Raw genomic sequence first — 16315 nt, forward strand, 5'->3', positions numbered from 1 at the left:
CACTTTTACATCACCCCTTACTAATCTATTCTCTGCAGAGCAGCTAGAGAAATTAGTTTAATACCTAAATGAGAGCATTTATCCCTCTGCTTCAAATCCTTCAGTGGCTTCTGACTGCACTTCAAATAAAATAACACTTCACTCTGGCCTATAGAACTCTGAATGCCTGGCACCTGACTCTCTCTGAGCTCATCTCTCTCCACTCTGCTATGATTCGCTAGCCATGCTGGCCTCCTTCACTTCCTAGAACACTCCAAGCTTCTTCACACATTGGTACCTTAAAGACGTGGTTTTTCTCTTCCTGGAATACTCTCCTGTCCCTGTTCTCTGCCTCCTGGTTATCCTTGAGACCTCAGATTAAATGACACTGACTCTGGGAAGTCCTCCTAAACATACAGTCTCCCCAACCCCATTATCCTCCCTCATTTTACTCTGTTACTTTCCTTCATAGCACTTACCAGCACTTATTAATTTATTTACTCACTTATCTTTGCCCCACAAGATTTTGAACTCCGATCATAGGATCACAGACCATCCTGTTTTGTTCACTATCCAAAAACAATACCTGGGAACTTAGTGCACCCTCAAAACACACTGAATAAATGAGTGAGTGACTTCCAAGTTTGCTTCTATGGTGCCAGACCCATATGTCTAACATCCTTTGCCAGCTCAACAATTTATCTCAAGTGCCTATAGGATAAAGTCCACAATGCTTCGTCAGGCTTTTCAGGATTCATACTGAAATATTTCAACTTTCCTGAATGTATCCTGGGCTCTGTAATGTCTTTGCATACATGTTTGTCTCTCTGCCTAGCCTGTCCCTCTTACCTCCTATCCGTCTGACCAGTGAAATGTACTTTTCAAGATTCTTCCCATGTGTCCCATCTTCTAGGAAGTCTTCTCACACCACCCTCAACCACTCTTCTTTTATGCTGTCATATTCTGTACATACCCCTATTAATGGCTAACATTTACGGAGCATTTTCCACAGGTCATTAGCTGTAATAAGTTTATAAGCATTCCACACACTTTAATCTTTACCATAACCCTATGAGATTTAGTATTATGAGACTCATTATTATTAGATTTATTATTATTGTCCCCGTATTACAGAAAAGGAGACTGAGACAAAGAGAGGCTGCTAAGTTAACCTAAGGTTGAGGAGCTCCTTTGTGTGAGGCCAGGAGAGGCACCTACATAAAGGGACTCTGGAGCCTATGATCTTAATGACTATTCCCTACTGCCCTGCCAAGCACTCAACAAACTGTAGTACTTGTTTTCATATACCTTATATTTCCTTATATTCATTTCCCCATTAGATTGTGAGCCTCTCATGGGCAAGCCAGTATCAAAATCATCTTTTAAAATCTAGCTAAATGTTCATGGAATAGTTACTAAAGGCCTTAGTTTATAATTGTGCAAAGTACTTTGCCTACATGATATTTGAATGGGCTTTAAAAATGAAGATCTAAGGAATTTAGAAAAGACAGATTGGTCTCTCAGAATATTTTTCAACTGGCAAGCAATTCAGTATACTAGTACATTAATTTTTAAAGTTATTTTTAGCATACTTAATATGTAACTGGCTTTACCACTGAAATAAGCATAAGTAAATATAAGTGCCTCAAAAGAGGAATGGAGCTTTGGTAATCATTAAGCATTTTATGCCTCTTAAGGCATACACAAATATGTTATATTCACTCTAGCTGTTCTTCGTAACTCATAATTAGTACCGTTGCCACCGGATGGAGTAGGAAGTTATTTAAATGATATTTCTTAAGAAGCACAGAAAGAAAGAAATCTCTTCAGCTAAACTATTTTTCTTCCCATATGTACCCTAACCACCACCCTGACATTCATATACATTCATACACACACACACATATACACACATACCCCTAAACCATTACATATGAGTTGCTCCTTGGGTTAAAGCATTAAAGGATGCCATTACAGTGCAAAACTGGGGACTTCCCTGGTGGTTCAGTGGTTAGGAATCCACCTTCCAATGCAGGGGAGACGGGTCCGATCCCTGGTCGGGGAACTAAGATCCCACATGCCGAGGGGCAACTAAGCCCGCGCACCGCAACTACTGAGCCTGTGGGCTCTGGAGCCCGCACGCCACACTACAGAGAAGCCCATGCACCACAATGAAGAGCCCATGCAGCCAAAAAAAAAAAGTGTCCTGTGAGTCAACTTAAAAAAAAAAAATTGCAAAACTGTGTAGTAACACAAATGAGCAGAGACAAGGAACATATAAATCCATTTAAATGGTACCACGCAAGAACTTAATTTATTCAGTTAACTAGCAGGCACCTAGCAAGAATGACGCATTGGACATGTAAAGTTTTGATAAGGCATAAGGGTATGAGGAAAAACGAAGAATGCATGCAGGCCTAGAACTTGGATAACTACATTGGGGCCAGAGTTGGCGAGGTCTACTTATTAAAATTTAAGAAAAAATTGCACTGTAAACATATGACAGATAGTATAGCACAGTAGTTAAGAGCAAAAATGAGTTATAAAGTCAAACAGACCTGAACTGGTAATCCTAGATTCCCTAAGTAACAATGAATGGGTTTCTTAAATTCTCTATGCTTTTGTTTATTCAAATATAAAATGAGGATAATACCAACTTACATGGTGGCCATAAGAATTCTACTCCAAAGTCACAGCCTATCATTTTATATATTTCCCTCTGATCACAGCACTTGCTAGCCACCTGATACATTCTTCTTTATTTTTCTTCTATTGTCTATGACTACCAGCCCCACACTGGAATATCAACTCCTTAAGAGCACAGATATTATTTGTCCTGTTCATCACTGCATTCCCAGTATGGGTAATAGTTCCAAGCACTCAATAGATGCTCAGCAGATGGATGGTGAATGGAAAGAAGGAATGGAGGGAGGCAGGCAGAAAGGGATGGAATGAAAAGAAAAGGAGAGAGGGAAAGATGAAAAATGGAGAGTACTAAAATAAAACTTAAAAAAAACGGTGGAAATGTGCTGATGAACTAAGTAACTATATTAAAACCATTTTCTCCCATCATTTAGTATTCTACACGATCACTTTTATGACCCCATATTTAAATGCATGGATGACCTAACCCAATTTTGAACACTTAATTGTTCCCAGTTTGTACTATAAATAGCACTGATGCACATACATACACCTATGACTATATTTGTAAGTCCTTGTGCACCTATATGATTTCTTTAGTACAGACTTCTAGAATTGAAACTATTGTGCATTTTTATGTTTATTACACATAATCCCAAACCTCATCCAAAAGTTTCTACTAATTTACACAACCATCAGCAATGTATGGGAACACCTAGTTCCTAACATCTTCACCAACACAGAGAATTATTATTGTTATAAAAGTACATGTCGTTGTTTTCATTTGCATTTTGTTATTACTCAGGGATATAGAGAATATATATTTTATGTTGTTGTTGTTTTACAGACTGCTGATGGATATTCTTTGCCTATTTTTCTATTGGATATTTTTCTATTTCATATTGATTCCTAAGAGGGTTTTGTTTGTTTTTAGAGTAAGAATGTTAATCCTTCACTATCATATCATACCAAAACACTTTTCTCCAATTTGCTTTTTAATTTTGTTTTAATTGTTTAAATGCTAGACTTAGTCCTAAAGCTCACCCTTTACAATTCGAAAGCCTAGTGACCAGAAAAAGTAGACATTCCTTACTGCTAATAAAAGTAGCTTTAAGGAAAGGTAACCTACAAACGAGTTAAATAATTTCCACAGTAACAGGAGGAAGAAAAGATTTGAAACTCTAAACTTGAGCTGGGAGACTAAGCTCTACTCAGAGCTCATAAAATATTTTCGTGTTAACAAAATACATTGGGGGATACAAGTTGTGTGCTGGAATAAAGGCCGTAATTTTTTAAGATCAAATTTCTTAGGGCACTTGTATTAATATACACCACACATATTCCTCAGAGGAAAAGTAAAAATGAATAAGAGTTGAAAGCATTACATTCTATTTGAAATACACTTGCCTTTAAATATTTAGGGAAAAGCACCTGTCAAAATACATTTCAGACTGTGTCAAGTTCAAACTACTTGAGAACTGGCTAGTAAATTATGGAATGGGATAACTCCTAGTAAATCTATTATATCTTGAATAGATAGAGCAGTTCATCATCTGTAGAAACCCTGAATTTTGATATAATTCTTTAAGAAGTGGGTCATCCCTAGACAAAACGGTTTTATGGCCGTGCTTACCACAAAGGCCCTCCAACATCCTATATCGGTAGTTTTTATTCCTTCACTTGTCTCCTGAGCCTGAAATCCTAGTCAAGGAGCGACAAACATGTGGTACATATGTCCTTAGTTTCCCTGATAATACCTACGGCTGCTAAAGTTAGCCAATAAAACAATCACTTTTCAGAATAAATCCATTTGCTGCATCGGAACCCTTTTTAACACAGTGCTCCAATAAACTGATGGGAGGTGGCAATCGTGTTTTAGCTCAAGTCCCACTCATCATTAGAACGATGACTAATCTTACTTAAACAGTATCTGTATTTTAAATAGGAAGGCTTTAAAGCCTGGAAATCTTTCAAGACTAAAATGTGTGAAGCCCTAACACTTTGGGCACGGTGGCATTAATGTTTGGAATAGAGACGCTTAGCGTATGCTTCCTTGATCACACGTGCCCTGCACCTAACTGTAATGTTGCGGCTGGGCCTTTTCAGGCTTCTTATGTCCTAAAGAAGATCATTTGAACGTTAATTCAGAAAGCATGATTATACTTCTCTAACTTTCAAGCCTAGCACTTCAAGTTTCTTCATATATATGTTTAAATATATTTCATGGAAAGAAAAAATTATGCAAATAATATCAGGCATCATGTTACAAAATCAACCATTTCATTACAAATGATATAACTTTTTACTTAATTCTTCTTACTCCCCCATAAGAACAAAAGTGTAGAATTAAAAGTTGTGATACTTTCCCCTTTGGTAACTCTTGGAATGGTCCAGAAATCCTTTCAATGAATGAGTCCTTCCATACACATAAGACATAAAAAAATTTATCTCACATTAGCTAGTATGATAAGGTTCCTATTTGTAGATTCAATCCCCCCGAACTGCTTACTACATGAATCAGGCTTGATTTTAGAGTACATACACTATTGCTGTTGTTGTTTTCCAAATTCTTGAATGTCTCCATTTTCACATAAGATAAAAGCCATTTAGAGAGACTAAGTGACTTGTTGATTAGGTATATAACTATGCAACCTTAGGGTCACATAACTAGAATATGAAATCACTAGGACTTGCCTCAAGCTTTTTGACCCCAAACCTTTGCAAAAACAGAGGTAAAACGTAAGGAACAATTGTACAGAGATTAAAAACAGATGGATTTTAGAATATCACGAAGGTAGGGTACAGCAGCTTAGACAGCGCTAAAAACTGGAAGAGTAAAATAGAAGACAAACTTAAATAGCTTCTCAAAACATAGAGGAAACACTTAAAATACAATACAGTGAGAACATTTTAAAAAAGAAAGTCTGGAGACCCAACCTATACTTAACAGGAAGTCCTAAAAGAGAAGCCTAGAAAAACTAGAGCAGAAGAGATAACATAAGAACTAACACACAAGAGACTTCCCAGTATCAGAAGAAAGCTCAGTCTGACATTTGAGAGTATGGATCATATTTTTTGCAAACACAATGAAGAAGAACCATATTATGATGGTAAAAGTAAAGAAAGAAGTCAATAAGCATTCAGATGGGAGATTTTGTTCCATAAGAGACAAAAAGTGGGCAATCCTGGAAATTGTCCAAAATGTTCAATTCTAAAAGATAAATGAAGCAGCAATAATAGAGCTTTAAAAGAAAAAGACAGTAACCCCCAAGTGCTCCCACTAGCCAAGGGGCTGTCCTGTAAAAGCCACAGTCGGTGGGTGGGAGTTCAGATGTAACACAGGTACAAAACTACCCTTTTCCAAACAAACTATTTGAAGATATAGATATCTAATAATGATAAAAGATTAGTCAAAAGTCAGAACTCAAAGGCAAAAATCCACATTTGGAAAGGTCTTATGATGAGCAACTAAACCAAATAAACATCTAGGAAGAAGACTAAATGATAAATTTAAATGTAGTGAGAGCCAAAATATATTAAAGAACTGCTTTTCCTTTGAAACTAATGATGGCTCTTACTGAAAATTGATGCAAATTAATCATAGATTAAATTTTAATAAAATGGGAAGGGGGAAATGAGGAAAAGTAAAAGTACCGAATTTCTCATTCATATTCAATAAAGGGGAGTGAGAATATTATTGTTGTGATACTGTGTGATATTTTATTAGTTCAGTAGAGTTAAAATATCTGGTTAAGAGTCAAGATCAACATTGTAGCCCTTAGGAAAACGGAAATTGAGGGAAATACTGTCTACCATAAATTGACAGAAATATATAACATCATCTTATGTTGAGTGTAGTAGTTAGCCAGTATTAGAACAAGGTTTAAGAAAAAAATTTGTAAACCACTATGGAACTTCCATAATACCCCTATAGCTAGCTTCATTGAAGGTACTAGCTCTTGGTTTCTAACCATCCTACTCCTTTTCATGTATTATGCTGCACCTCCCTCCCATAAATAGAAAAACACATCCTAAAATTCATGAAAATTCCATGAATCTTAAGGGACCCAAAACGACCTTGAAAAGAAGAATAAATTTGGAGGCCTCACACTTCTTAATTTCAAACCTTACTACAAAGCTACAGTAATCAAAACAGTGTGATCCTGACATAAAGGCACAGACCAAATGGAACAGCATAGAGAGCCCAGAAATAAACCCACACGTGTGTGGTCAAATGATCTTTGATAAGAGTGCCAAGACCACACAATGGGGAAAAGATATTCTCTTCAACAAATAGTGCTGAGAAAACTAGGCATCCAAATGCAAAAGAATGAAGTTGGGCTCTTAACTTACAACATATACAAAAATTAACTAAAAATGGATTGAAGTCCGATATAAGGCCTAAAACTATTAAACTCCTAGGAAAAAAAACACAGCAGGAAAGCTTCATGACATTGGCTTTGGCAATGATTTCTCAGATATGACACCAAAAGTACAGGCAACCAAAGAAAATGTAGGTAAATTGGACTTTATCAAAATTTAAAACTTCTGCGCATCAAAGGACACTATCAAGAGAATGAAAAGACAACCCATAGGATGGGAGAAAATATTTGCAAATCATCTATGTGATAAGTGTAATATTCAGAATACATAAAGAACTCCTACAACTCAGCAATGAACAACCAACCAATTCAAAAGTAAACAAAAGACTTGAATAGACATTTCTGCAAAGAAGATATACTAATAAGCACATGAAAAGATGCTCAACTGCCACTAATATCTAGGAAAATGCAAATCAAAACCACAATGAGAATTCACTTCAGATTCATTAGGATGGCTATTATAAAACAAAAACAAAAACAGAAAATAACAAGTGTTAATGAGGATTTGAAGGAATTGGAACCCTCATGAATTGTTGGTGAAAATATCAAATGGTCTGGCCTCTGTGGAAAACAGTTGGGTAGTTCCTCAAAAAGTTAAACACAGAATGACTGTGTGATTCAACAATTCTACTCCTAGGTTATATACAAATAACTGAAATCAGGGACTCAACCAAATACTTGTACACCAATGTTCACAATAGCATTATTTACAATAACCAAAAGGTAGAAACAACTCTTTCAACAGATAAACAGATAAATGAAATGTGGTAAATACACACAATGGAATATTATTCATCAATTAAAAGAAATGAAGTTCTGATACATGCTAAAACATAGGTAAACCTTTAAAACATTATGCTAGGTGAAATAAGCCAAAAACAAAAGGACAAATAGTGTATAATTCCACTTATATGAGGTACTCTGAAAAGACAAATTTATAGAGGCAGAAAGTAGAATAAAGGTTACCAGGGGTTAGGTGACTAGGGAGTTGTTTAATGGTTACAGAGTTTGGTTTGGGATGATGCAAAAGTTCTGGAAATGAATAGTGGTGATGGTTGCACAGTGATGTGAATGTACTTAATGCCACTTAGCTGTACACTTAAAGATGGTAGAAAATGGTAAATTTTATGTTATGTATATTTTACCACAATAAAAAAGTAATATATCTCCCTTTTTTTTCACCAAAATAAGCATTAAAACATCATAATTAGCCTAGTAGAATTTCAGCCACACTCTACATTAAAACATCTAATTTTCCAAACCAAAAATGAGCAGTTATAAAATCACTTGTCAATTAATTTCTAATTTAAAAAAAGAACTGTTACAGGCCTGGAAGGGAAAATACAAACTGCAGTATGTTCACTTTAAAAAATGACTATCACTATTTTTTACAAACCACTAAGCTCAAAGAAAACACGCTAAAATTTACTAAGAATAAATCAAGCAAAAGATTATTTTCAGAAGTGGAATAAGCTGCTGTTCCTTCCAGTGTACCTTCTTTTCTTTCAAATTTTCACTTGAAAATAAATTGTACTAACACTTCACATTATTAAGCTGTAAGAAACTATGCTCTCTCTTCAGAATAGCTAATAGTAAAAGATGTGACTTGTCATAATATTTGGTAAAAAAAATAAAAATAGAAATAAGTTCCAAATATTTAATATTCAGAATCTTTAAAATACTGTTGTAAAAACTGCTGTTGCTTTAGAAGAACTTACTGGGTTTAAAATCACTCACAGTTTATTGACAGATTTAATCTTTAACCCAGGGCCCAAAGACAAATGTATATAGCTATTTCCCTAAATGTTTGTGCAGAGTAAAATTTAATTTACTCTTTGTGGCACTGTATCACCAGCCTCACTCCAAAATATAGCAGAATCTAGTTTGTGTTGTTTAAAATGATAAAATGTTAAACTAACCTTCGACCAATGATTGTTGGTACCTACCAACTGCAGAGTTGATATTTTAGGCGTGAGCAAACCTCATTTAACTTAAAATACTCATAATTAGACTAAATTATCTGGTTCCAGAGTCTGCACACTTGTCCACAATGTTACACTACTTCTATACTGCAACTAAGGTTTTTTTCTCTTTTGTCAGAATAGATGTACATTGACAGATTATGTGGTTTTTGTTCTTTTAATTATCAGTGGGTAAAGAATGTAATGGGAAACGCATAAGGAAAACATCAACTTTGCTCCAAGAGGGGTCATCAGTTTTTTGCTTAATCCAAGGAAATGTTGCAAAGACATGTGAAAACTTTAAAAAGCAAAGCCAAAGTCTACATGCCCTAAATATGCAATCTCTATCCTGGAAACGGTTTATCGCTTTTACAATTAATCCATTGCTTTTGGTAATTGAAATCGGAAGAGAAAATTTCACCAAATGTTTCCTTTTCTCACTGTATGAGATCTATGTTCACTGACTTTTTAAACTTCTTTCCTAAAAATATCTCCCCCTTATGTCACATTCTGTGAAAACCAACTGATTCTTCAACAGGTGACCATCTTAAAACTAGATAATGTCTAATTTATGTATTCCAACTAGTTTGTATCTATAGAAATTTCACCAAATGACATGTAAAGATATCTATTCTCATGATAGCCCTGTAAAGCAGCATTTCATATGAAGGTGCAGGGAAATTCAAAAGGTTAATAACTTTGGAAATGTTAAGTAACATTACCATAGATTAAGACATTGGTCTAGCAAGCACTATCTCAGTTTTTTAATATCCAGTGTAATATTCTACCATCATATATCACTAACTCAATTTAGCACGACAATCATTAATGATTAAAATCAATTAAAATTCATAAAGAATTTTGTGATATCCACTGTGTAAATGAATTACATTATATAGAGATACTTCAGAGCAGTTTATTAAATAGACCTTTCAATTCTACCTGCTCTGCCAGTGATAGGCTTTTTAACAAGCAATTAATTTTATCTAGGTAATAGTGGTTAGATATTTCCCAATTCCACTTGCCTGCTACTTTATTATATATACAATCTAATATATAATACATATTTTGTTGCAAAAGAATGACAAGTATTGGTTAAATGAAGAGCAATTTGCCTGTTTGCACTTTCTTGCTGATATAAAGTTTGATTCTAATTTGTTGTATGCTTCTGTTAATGAAACTATTTAAAATAACTAGTAAAGTCTATAACATTAACATAATGGATACATTCTCCTAGAATCTCAAAAGAGGTGTTTTTTTTTAATGTTAATTTGAGGCTTTGTAACACATGCCATTCACAGAGAGTTGTTTTCTTTTTTTAATTTCTAATGGGAACACTTTATACTTTCAATGAGTTCTGTAATCTAAACCAATCTCTACAACTTTGCTAACATGAAGGGGTCATATAAATTCAGAAAAGGTGGAAACTTTTTGTTTTTCTTTTCAATGGCACAAATACGTTTCTGAAAGCAACAGAACCACAAATTCTGACACAACACTGGCTGCATACAATTAATTGGGTGACCAACTGAAGACAGCTCTCCAGAAAGCTTTGCCCTGAACATTTTGGCATTTCGTCCACCCCCAACTCAGAAGCATACAAATGCTTACACTACTCTCTGATTCCTCAGAACAGAACCAAAGGACAGCCTCTCTCAAAAGCCATATAAGCTCTGTGCAGGATCACATTCTGGGATACTAATGCAAGACAATATGTATGGTCATGAATAAATTCATTCTTCAAAGTATAATGTGCTCAGAAACAGTTGAGTCCATTTACCCTCTTCAAATATGGCTAAGAGAAATAAAAATGAAATACAATAAATATCACAAAGCTTTCTACATAGGAAAAAATTAACAGTATATTGGGAACTGGCAAAATAAGTTCTTCTAGAGGCTGAAGAGATGACGTAAAAGAGTCCTTTAAGGCAATGAGGTACTTGAGCTTCAGGGTAAACAGGGAGAAACATTCTGTAGAAGAAAACGTTATAATAAAGTTTCACAGTTTCAATTCCTATTTCTCCTGGGAAGCTGAAGAATATAGCTTTCACACTCTAGTCCAATCATATTATAGAAAGACTTCTGCTTAAGAGAGAAGCAACTGGGATTTGGAACAATTCTACTTGCTTAAGAAAAGAAGAGGTCAGTTCATAGTAAAAAGAAAGGTACCTTTCATAATAAAAAGAAAGGTAACCAGGGTACCTGGGTTTACCTTTGCTTTGCGAAAGCGGTAGACCACCAGCATGCTCACGAAGTCGAGCAGCATACACAGGGCTTGGAAGGAGATGATAGCAAGTCGCAAATACTTATCCTCCTGGACAAAGCAGGGGCTGTCATCAGCACAGTAGGGGCAGCCCTCCCTGCAGGGTAGGCAGACATGGGCTTCTTCTGACACATCCTTTGCACTTCCTGCAAAATGGTGATCCGGACCCCTTCCTGAAAGTTCCAAATAAAACGAGTGTCATTGCACCTCTGAGGTAGGTGAGACTGAGTACAGAGTCAAAACACATCCTCACATCTTCATTCCTTTTCCCTCTTATTAAAGACCTTTCATCAATCTTCTTGCTAGAGGAGAGAGTTACTTTGTCTTTAGACTCAAACAAAATTCTTTTTATCCTTTTGATTAGGAAAAAAAACTGTCATTCAGACTAATTCAGGAAAATTAGCAAAAATGGAACTAAAACTCCTCAGAGGCAAGGAACAGTTTTCTAAGTCTTTTATTTCACTATCTACCACTCACCAATGGAAACTCCCTATAGCACAAATAATATTCCATAAATATTTGTTAAGGAATTAACAGAAGGAAGGATAAGAAAGTTGTGTCATTCTTGTACCAAGTAAATATACACAACACTTTGGGAACTTCTTGACCTAGATGGCACAGAACCCAAAATAAGACTCTGATTGCTCCTTAATCCAGCAGGGATCTCGTCTACCAAGTTCATTAGGTCTAAATTGGATAAAATGGTACTTAATCGACAGTTGTTCAGTGTGCAATTGCCTGATGAGGATGCATCATTTGCCCAGAGTACAATCCATACTTACAGGCTCTCATGTAATTTCCCACTCTGCACACCCACAGGACATTTCCACACTATTAACTAACTGCTGCTATTGATCTCCCTTTAACTTTAGATTCTTCTGTCTCAGTTATCAAACTTAACTTAGCTCTGAAGCCCAAGAGGTAAGAATTCTCTTTAAATGTTGAGTTGAGTTTAGCACTGATAAATATCTAATTAATAATACATACTTAAAAAAAAAAAACCCAAACCTATTTCTAACCTTGACCTCAACATGAAAGACATTAGTAAATATATACCCAGTTTAGTATATAACAGAACCATACAGCTCAGTGTATAACACAACTTTGACTGAGGAATTTGGGAAAGGAGTTATTCTGGTTAACACCATTTTAATAACACAAAGTTCAACAGAAAATCTTTATTACTTTCATCTCCTGTTGAAGGTTCACAGTCTTTCTAAGATGTATTTTTGTCTTCATTCCTTCCTTAATAAATACAATAGCAAACATAATTGAATATTTCTTTGTTGATTCAGGATACACTGCTGTTTAAGAGTCTTCATTCTGTTACACACTGAAAAGCATATGAATTTCAGTGTCCAGCAGATATGGTTCCCATCCCTAGACAGCTCTGAGACATTAGGCAACTCACCCTACCACTTCGGGTCTTAGTTTATTTATATATGAAATATGAATTGCTGTGGGGATTAAATGACATAATGTATGTAAATCGCAGTGCCTTGCTTTCTCTTCTCCAAATATGGGAGACACAAAGAGGAATTAGGAATCCACTGGTGTCTTAAAGAAAGGCACTACTGTTCAAAAACAAGGAAGTTACAAGAAACAGCTGAGATATGAAGGGAGTCAGTGGGAATGATAAGCTCCATTGCAGACAAGTTAAATTTGACATCCAACTCATTGTCCAGGAGAAATATACAATAAGAAATGAGAAATAATACAAGAATGGAGTGTAGGAGAAGAATCAGTGTCAGTGAAAGAACTTAACAGAGAACTCTGGGAGTAGATAAGGTATTGATCAGGAACTGCAAAGAGGAAGAAGTTAAATAGGTAGAAGTTTTCACAATGTCATAGAAGAAAACTGGAATTTACTGGAACATGCTGGAATGTGACCAGAGAGGATGCCTGAGGAAAGACTATGAGGTTTAATGATTATTTCATCATTCACTGACCTTTAAGACAGTAGTTTCTGCAGAGTGGTAGAGATTGAAATTAGGTTGTCAGGGCTTAAGGAATAAATATGTAATAAAATAGAATACTGTTTCAGTAAATGTTCCATTGAATAAAAAAGGCAAGAAAAGCTCATGGTTAATAGGTATAATAATAATGGGGTCAAAAAAAAGGATTTTGGTTTTGTGTTTTGTTTTCTTCCATTACAGGTGAGATCTGAACATAGCTATAGTCAGCAAAAGGAGGCACTGGAAATTAAAGAAAGATTGAGAAGACTGGTAAAGACTTGAGAAGTTAGGATTGGAGGTAATCAAGAGCATAGTTGGGGAAATTAACTCTAATAATTGATGTCACTTCTTTTAACACTAGAAAGTAGAGGTATATTAAAGATATTTTAAGTATTTTTTATAGAGAGGAGGAATCAGTTCCAAATCATTTTGATGTACTGAAGAAAGAAAATGTGGAAGCTAATCTTGTAAAGTCTTATACTTCTTAACAGCTCAGGTAAGAATATGTGTGGAGGTGGCCAGTTTTGAGTATGAAGACATGAAAGATTAAGGCAGCAGTTAAACACAAGATGACCAGTTGGATCACTTGGCAGAAAATGAACCCAGTCTGGATAAGATGGTATGATTTACTGGGAGATCTAGTCAAGAGAGTTTTTTTATTTTCTACAATTTTCAGTAGCATAGAAACGAATGGGGAGGATAAAGCAGTCGAGGGGAGAAAATAAAGAGGATTGTGACGATGGCATTGCTGGGGAGGAGGAAACCCAATACAAGGCTGTGAAATGGAGCTGCTGCCTTTACTCCCTCGGGGTAGCCGGTGCTCAGTCTTCCAGCAGCCTCCTGCGTATGAGTCAATCTAAGGGATTAAACAGGAAAACATTTCCCCATCATCAACCTTACTCATTGGTCAAGGGTGGCCACCAGAGTCATTAATTTCCACACATTTCTGGGTTATGCACTCATGAGTCCAGAGCAGGTTCCTGCACCCTAAAAAATTACTTCAGTGGTGCCCACAGCAGAACAGAAAGTCAGAAGTATGGTCTGAGGTGCCAGTCTGAGGCAAAGAGTAGTACAAATGTACTTATGCAAAGCTGTTCAAAGCTTTCAGAAAATAGTCATGGCAATGGCTAGAGTAAGAGGTAGGGCCAAGCGGCAATGTGAAAGGATGAAAAACAGGTATGTAATACAGATACAAACTTGAGGAACAGTAGGCACACAAGTCAAAATCTATGAAGTATGAAAACCTAGGTTACTAAGAAAACAATGAATTAATAAACTCTTGAGTAAAAACTGGAGAGTCGTATAAGTGAAGCCAGAAAGAGTCACTGTACTGAGAAAGATTAAGAAAATTGTCAAGGATTCAGATGGTCTGATGAGGCTGACAAAAATGTCAAGGGCTCCAAGAACAGATGTGGGAGACAGAGGTCAGGATTTCCCCTTCGGGCCAAGATGGAAGAATGGGGATTGAATTTACTTTTTCATCAGAAATGATGAAAAAATGGGCAAAATATTTTAAAAGTAATGGTTTTACAGACATTGGACATTTGTAACAAAGGACGGTGATTCCTACCAAGTGCAAACACTCTTCAAATAAACCAACTACCATAAACAGAACCACAACAAAAGTTAAAGTAGTAAAGAAAAAGTATGTATAGAAAATCTTTGTTTTATGAAATAGTCCTTCTGAACCCAACAGGTAGCTAAAATCTGAGGTACATCAAGAGTCTGTGATGCAGAGCACACACACACACACACACACACACACACACACACACACACACAAAAGATGGCTTCTAAGTGCCAAAGTCATATAGAATACAATTTGAATGGTGTCCCCTAGATTTGAAGAACGTGCTGACCATAAGCTGGACTTAGAGAGGTCAGCAAGCCTAGGACTAGTAGATCTCACAGACAACTCTAATTACGTTGTTAAACACTTTCCTACATGTTTACAAAGCAAATTACTTTGCAGAAGTAGTTTCTTCTTGCCTGTGGTCCTTTTCTTTCTTTTACAATACGATGTCTCAATCCGTTTCTTAAAGATAGTAGAGAATGCAATGAATTACTCCCAGTCTAAACTATCACACTTAAAGAGTAGAACCCGGGGAATTCCCTGGTGGTCCAGTGGTTAGGACTCTGCATTTCCACTGCAGGGGGCACAGGTTCCACCCCTGTTCAAGGAACTAAGATCCCGCATGCCATATGGCGCAGCCAAAACAAAAAATAAAAAATAAATTAATTATATAAAAAAAAATAACGAGTAGAACTCTCTCCAGATCCCTATTATACAGATTGTAACCAAATCACAGTATGGCGAGATGCTCTAATAAACTAGGTTGATCAAACTATCCAAATAGGAGGCTCAATGAGCTTTAAGTCATCACCATAGGAAAAACCTTAAATTCATGTTAGGAAAAAACAAAAGGCAAAACAGTTTCTCTTCTCAGACTTTGCCAAATTCAACAACTGATATTTTTAGAGTATTGTCAAAGACCCATAGGCATTCTGCAACACTCTAAACATTTGGGTTTAGTTATTTGTTTCCTTTTCATAAGACATATCCAAGGATTAAAAAAAAAAAGAAAAAGAAAAAAGTTTCTCCTGCAATTAAAAATGGAGTACATTCTCTGTGAAATTTATTTTGTGTATATTAAATGTATATAATTAAATTCAATATATATATATATTTTAATTAGGCTCTCTTTTCTTTCCTTCTTTCTTTTACTAGAAAATCTTATTCCTAAATCAGACTTATATACCATTTCTGCATATGAGAGGAAGATATATATTTCTTTCTTTCACTAACCCAATTTCGTTGCACATTTTTCTTTTTCCTAATTATGGCCCCCCTACGTTGGCATATTTTCTTGCGCATAAACCAGGGTTCTTTCACAGTGATCACAATATCCTTCAATTCTGATTTACTGGAGGGACTGTTACTTGTTTAGATTCAACCTGTTGAAGCAGAGAATGGGAGGTGGAATTCAGGAACACAAGAATCTCAGACAGTCTGTTGAAGAGCTCATCCCTGTTGTCCAAATGCAGCTACCCTGCCCCATTATTCTCTTCACCATTATTCTCTATCACCTCGAGCTCCACACCAACACAGAGAACTTTTCACGCCTGATCCAC

The 16315-nt window shown here is 35.8% G+C and overlaps 1 protein-coding gene across 1 annotated transcript in view; it reads right to left on the bottom strand.

The window, feature by feature from the left end:
- Nucleotides 1-16315, bottom strand: part of GPR158 (G protein-coupled receptor 158) — a 331787-nt gene that overhangs the window by 135839 nt on the left and 179633 nt on the right. Inside the window, exon 4 of the mRNA XM_061181580.1 lies at nt 11178-11401. Within this exon, the coding sequence (XP_061037563.1) occupies nt 11178-11401 (224 nt within the window). The remainder of the gene's footprint in view (nt 1-11177; nt 11402-16315) is intronic.

Source organism: Eubalaena glacialis, chromosome 2, assembly GCF_028564815.1.
Source record: "Eubalaena glacialis isolate mEubGla1 chromosome 2, mEubGla1.1.hap2.+ XY, whole genome shotgun sequence".
NCBI classification, from domain to species: Eukaryota; Metazoa; Chordata; class Mammalia; order Artiodactyla; family Balaenidae; genus Eubalaena; species Eubalaena glacialis.